The sequence below is a fragment of the Trichosurus vulpecula genome, chromosome 4, assembly GCF_011100635.1.
Source record: "Trichosurus vulpecula isolate mTriVul1 chromosome 4, mTriVul1.pri, whole genome shotgun sequence".
Lineage (NCBI taxonomy): Eukaryota > Metazoa > Chordata > Mammalia > Diprotodontia > Phalangeridae > Trichosurus > Trichosurus vulpecula.
The window spans coordinates 15916226-15922225 of NC_050576.1; the positions used below are offsets into that span (position 1 = coordinate 15916226).

The window sequence follows — 6000 nt, forward strand, 5'->3', positions numbered from 1 at the left end:
GAAGATAGAATAGATGAGCATCCACAAAGGATAACCTAGAGGAGGGATCCTCAACCAATTCCATGACCCCATGTCCCCTTTAGCAGTCTGGTAAAGTCCATTAGGGTCTATACTCTCAGAATCATGTTTTTATATACATTAAAATAAGACACATAAAATTACAAAAGAAACCAATTATATTGACATAAAATTATCCAAATATTTTTTTTTAAATCAAGTTCATAGACCCCAGGGTAAGAACACCTGTTCTGGAACAAACCACCCCATTAGTCACACAAGTAACTAAGAGGTGTCAAGAATATAAATCCTGCTCCGGTCTTTGTTGACTAGAAGAAAGCATTTTGTTTACTGGAGCAAAATAAAGTCAACCAGGCATATGCTATGCATATGTTAAGACCATACAAGACTCTTCAGTCCAGCTGACCTCTAGATATTGATATTAAGAGGAGCATGACACCAGGGAATGGTGCTCACCAAAGGTGTCAGGGAAGGTATCTGGCACAGAGGCCAAATGAAAGAGGATGTCCCTATAGAAGGTGAAATCCTCCAGAGGCGTTTCTCTTTGGATGATTTTGCACTGATTGTATCACACCCCAGAACACTGCAATGCTTCCTGAGATTCACAAGGATTCAGAAGAACTCAGCCTAACAACTGACACCAAAAAAGCCATGAAGAATACCTATTGTCCAGCCTATGATACACATCTGGATGGGCAGCCCATTGAGCTGAGCCATCAGTGCATGTGTGTCAGACTGATTCTACCCATGAACAATCAATGCTCCGGGCCCAGAACTGAGGGTGGGCTGGACTGTACTTGGGAAACTACCCAGCATTTTCAGTAACCCCAAGCTTCTCCTTGAAAGACAATCTCATCATTAAATTCCATTTAACATCAACATTCTGGTAATGACAGATGGCTATAAATCACAGGATTCCACAAGAATCAGAACTTCAGATCTCCCAAAGGTCAATGATGAGGAGACAGCATTGGGCTGCTGCATATCACCAACAGTGACTTGCATGTGAAAAGCAAGCATCCTAGGAAGAGCAATAGGTAACAGATGGAGAGCCTCTCCAATCAATGGTGAGACATAGATGAAGGCCACAACATGGCAGGGACAGCCCTCAAAGAAAACTCATGGGAGAATCTGGAGAAGAGCTACACAGGGCGAGAAGATGTGGATGGATTGTGATCTGCCCCACTGGAGAGAGTAATGGTGCCAATGAATTCAGAGATCCATTAAAGCATGGCCAGGAATGGAGGAAGACCAATCATATCAAGAAAACAAATCAGAAGTTACCCTGATACCCTCACCCAGCTAAGACACTGAAAGAACAAAAGGAAGACCCCCTGGGTGCTGGGGAGAGCCTCTGAGGATGATCTATGGAAAATATGTCAGTAGGCCAACAAGCATTTATTAAGCACTTACTATGTGCCAGGAACTGTGCTAAGCACTGGGAACACAAAGTAGGCAAAATAATGTCCCTGTCCTCAAGAAGCTCATATTCCAAAGCCCATGAAAGAGAGAGAGAAGGGTGAGGGGAGGGAGAGAAGGAGGAAGGGAGGAAGAAAGAAGGAAGGAAGGAAGGAAGGAAGGAAGGAAGGAAAGAAGGGAGGGAAGGAGGGAGGGAGGAAGGAAGAAAGGAAGAAAGGAAGAAGGAAGGGAAGAAGAAAAGGAAGGAAGGAAGGAGGGAGGAAGGAAGAAAAAAGGAAAGGAATGAAGGAAGGAAGAAAAGGAAGGAAGGGAAGGAGGGAGGGAGGAAGGAAGGAAGGAAAGAAGGAAGGAAGGAAAGAAGGGAGGGAGGGAAGGAGGGAGGGAGGAAGGAAGAAAGGAAGAAAGGAAAAAGGAAGGGAAGAAGAAAAGGAAGGAAGGAAGGAGGGAGGAAGGAAGAAAAAAGGAAAGAGGAATGAAGGAAGGAAGAAAAGGAAGGAAGGAAGGAAGAAAAGGAAGGAAGGAAGGAAGGAAGGAAGGAAGGAGGGAGGAAAAGAGGGAGGGAGGAAGGAAGAAAGGAAGGAAGGGAAGAAGAAAAGGAAGGAAGGAAGGAGGAAAAGAAACTGCACATATAAGATGTATGTAAATGGAAAATAAATGGAGAGTAATCTCAGCAGGAAGGCAAAAGCAGTGGGGAAGACAAGACAGACTTCTTGCAGAAGGTGAGATTTTAGCTGGGATTTGAAGGAAGCCACAGAAACCGGGAGGCAGAGATGAGGAGCAAGAGCATTCCAGGCATGGGAGACAGAGAAAATTCCTGGAGTCAGGAGATGGAGTGTCTTGTGAGAGGAGCAGCAAAAAGGCCAACATCACTAGGCCATAAAGGACATAGAGGGGAATAAGGTGTAAAAAGACCGTAGTCATGAAGAGATTTCAGTGCCAAACTGAACGTTTTATATTGGATCATGAAGGCCATAGGGATTCACTGGAGTTTATTGGCTAGGGAGGGTCAGGTGGTCAGACCAGGGCTTTAGGAAGATTCATTTTACATCTGAATGGAGGAAAGACTAGGGTGGGGAGACTTGAGTAAAGAAACAAACCAGAAGGCTATTTCAGGTGATGACTTGGGGGGTTGGATGAGTGGAAAGAAGGGGGCATATACAGATGTTGTGAAGGTAGATTGGCTATGCGGGATGAGTGCCCATGAAGAGTTGAGGATGCCACCGAGGTTGTGAGCTTGAGTGACTGGGAGGATAACGGGGCCATCAACAATCATGGAGAAGTGCAGAAGGTGATAAAATTTGGGGGCGGGAAGAAAATGAGTGTGAGATGTCTATCCCACTTGGACATTCAAGCTTGGAGGTCAGGAAAGGGGTTAGAATTGGATCAAGTAATGTCAGAACCATGTGCACAGAGGTGATGATTGAACTCATAGATGGTGGTTAGTGTCCAGGGAGAAGAGGGGCCAGAACAGAGTGAGGGTTAAGTGGGTGAGACCCAGAGGCAGCTCTAGGAAAAGATGTGGAGGAGTGGATAGTCAGGTAGGCACAGAACCAGGAGAGCCAATGAAGTACATTGGACAAGAGAGACTGGATTCCTCAAAGAGAAGTTGGGGGAGGAGGACTTAACACTTGTGAAATCTCAGACCTACAAATAAATAAGCAGGCCATGCCAACCACAGCCAAAATTCTCCTCTAGATTCCAAGAAAGGAAACAAAAGCCTTGTTAATCAAATAGTTATATAACCTCTAAGGTGGCTTGACTAAGGGGAGGGAGAGCTGGGCTTGGAATCAGGTAGACCCAAGCCCAAATTCTGCCTCAGATACTTACTAGCTGTGTACCCTGGAAAAAGTCTCTGGTCTCCAGGTAACACTCCAAGACTTATTTACTAAAGCACAGCTATTCAGTATCCTCATGGTTCAGTTGGTCCATGTGGAGTAATGGAGAGGGAGTCATTTTTCATTTTTTAAGTCTATCATTTTAATTTTTTCAATTAACAAAGATTATTTTAAAATTAACCCGTTCCTCCTAGTCCCTGTCCCCAGAGAACCACTTTTCAGGTCAGGACGTCTTGGGGTCCAGACCTGGCTCAGACACCTTAAGTCACAGTAATCTCTCCTCTCCCTGCCCTGGACAGCTCTCTGTAAGACTATATGCTGCATATCTGCTGTAGATCAGCAAGAGGCAAGCTCCAGGTCCTTTAAAACAACAACTACAAAAGTGGACAGAGTTCTCTGAAATTACAGGTGCCCAGTGGTCACTAACAACCCAGAGAATGGATCCAAATCTGACCAGATTGAGGCAGAAATCAGAGGTATTGTAGCAACTTCTCAGTGGCATAACAGCTCAAAGACACTCTATCTGCTCACTGAGATTGTTTACCTCTCCATAAAAATAGAGGTAATCATAGGATTATAGAATGAGAATAAGAAACCCGAGGCCCCATCCAACAGAACCCCTTTATTTTTAGAAAGGAAGAGGCTCAGAAAGAAGTGACATTCGGCTTCTATTCTAACCCACAGAATTATCTATGTGCCTGCATGTATGTGTGTGTATGTGGGGGGAGGGGGGTGTTATAAAGTGTTGTCCAATGTGAGCTATCTTTAGGGAGTGGGTGATAAGGTTGGTCTTTATGAAGCGAGGCCAAATTTAGATTGTGGGAGCTTCCAAGAAAACCAAAGCAAACCCCAAAAGCCCACTGGTTTAATTCCAGTGTTCCCTGAGTTCTAGATCTGAAAAAGTTGCTCAAAATGCTCGGGTGAAACTGCTCGTTGAAGAACCCTGGCAGCAGGTCGTTCTCTAGGCAATCCCTGGGCACCGTGTTATCTGTGGGGCCTCCAGCTCTTGGGCTACTAGCCTTGCTCCAGGCTTGGGGCACCCAGACCCACTTCATTCTAACCCAGCTGGTTCTTCGGGCTTGGCAGCAGCCTCCCCAATTCGACCCGGGATAGGCTTCATTAGTGTGGGCGGCGAGAGGAGAGAGAGGAGAGAGGGTGGCTGGCCCGACCCGGCCTCCCATCTCGGTTGCGTTAGACTGCCTAGGGGTGTTCTAACAAAAATGTGGGGAGAGATCCTGATATATGGCCGGGGGTGGAGGTGGAATTGGGGTAACTTCCTTCCCCCGGGCGCCAGACACAGGCTAGCGAGGTTGGGAGACGGAACAGCTCGCAACCCCACGAACAGAACGACCCAGGAGGGGAACGGGGTGAGCACGCTCGCCCCCCAGTCCCTCCTGGGGTCCTGGCCGAAGACCCAGGCCTCAGCCCTGCCAGAGGCCGGAACGAGCAGCCCAGTAACTGGATCTCGGGGAAAGGTTACTTTAAATGTCAAAGGCCTGGGGGCGGGGGATGGGAAGGAGGGGAGGAGGAAGGAACGAGGAGGAAGAGGCCGCCCAAGATGAAGGCTAGAGCCGGCCCCAAGTCCCGCCCCTCCCCAGCTCCGCCGTCCCCTCCCCTCCCCCCCGCCCCGGCCCAGGGCCCGCCCCACCCCGCCCCGCTCCAGCCCACCCGAGGTCGTGGGAGACGTGCAGGACTGGGGAGCGGGAGAGGAACCTTGGGAAGGGCGTGAGGGGCACGCCGCCCACGGAAGTCACTGGCGATCAAGGCCAGCAAGGACTGGCCCGCACTCACGCGCGACCCCCCCCTTCCACGCGCGCCGGCCCTCCTCACCCCGTTGGCCGCAGCGATGCGCACGATGAGCTGAATGGCCTCCTGCATGTAGAAGCGGCCGTCGCCCCCCACCACCAGCGTGGCCTCGGGCCGCTGCGCCGGCTCCACGGTGGCCAGGATACTCTGGATGAAGTTCTCTGCATAGTGGGCGCTCTCCTGGAACACCCGGACCCGCTTGCGCAGCCCGCTCGTGCCGGGCTTCTGGTCCGGGTAAGCCTTGGTCTGCACTTTCACGATCTTCACCATGGCGGGGGTGGTGGGGGTGCTGCCGCTGCTGCCCTGGCTGCCTTCCTGCTGCTGCCGCTGCTCTCCTGCTGCCGCGGCCGGCCTCAGCAGCTGTTCTGGAGCACGGATGGCTGTGTCACACTCACACACACCCGAGACACGGCTCTCCTTAAAGAGACAGCGACCTGGGACCTCCCCCTCTCTGGACCCACCCACCCACCAGCTAGTGCCAGGAGGGACATAGAAAGGTGTCTCCCCACCTCCAACACTCTTGGGTGGGGCCTTACTGTCCGGCCTTCCCTCCTCCCATCAACCCACACTTCAGACAGCAATCCCCTTCACGCTCTGCAGACCAGAGAAGGCCCAGGGACTCAGGTGGTCAGACATCAGAACACGTTCTCCTTTTGTGGGGTCTGCCTGTTTTCTACACGAGGTGTGTGAGGTGCTGTCCAAGTAACCAGTGGGGTGAGGGAAGGACTTCGGGATTTGGGCTGCGAAGATGCCACAGTTTAGGAAGAAGGATCCATGGCTTCAGACCATGTGCAACCTGGGGGCAAGAGCCTCTCTGGGCCTCAGTTTTCTCATCTGTGAAATGAATCAGATGGCCTCTAAGGACCGTTCTAAATCTGTGATCCACCAAGGACAGTGTCAAAGGGCCTCTTTCAAACTCTGA

The 6000-nt window shown here is 50.2% G+C and overlaps 1 protein-coding gene across 1 annotated transcript in view; it reads right to left on the reverse strand.

Annotated features, from left to right (window-relative positions):
* PGM1 (phosphoglucomutase 1) overlaps positions 1 to 5491 on the reverse strand; it is a 72147-nt gene extending 66656 nt beyond the window's left edge. Inside the window, exon 1 of the mRNA XM_036754287.1 lies at positions 5103 to 5491. Within this exon, the coding sequence (XP_036610182.1) occupies positions 5103 to 5348 (246 nt within the window). The 5' untranslated portion in view covers positions 5349 to 5491. The remainder of the gene's footprint in view (positions 1 to 5102) is intronic.
* Between the last annotated feature and the right edge of the window lie 509 nt (positions 5492 to 6000).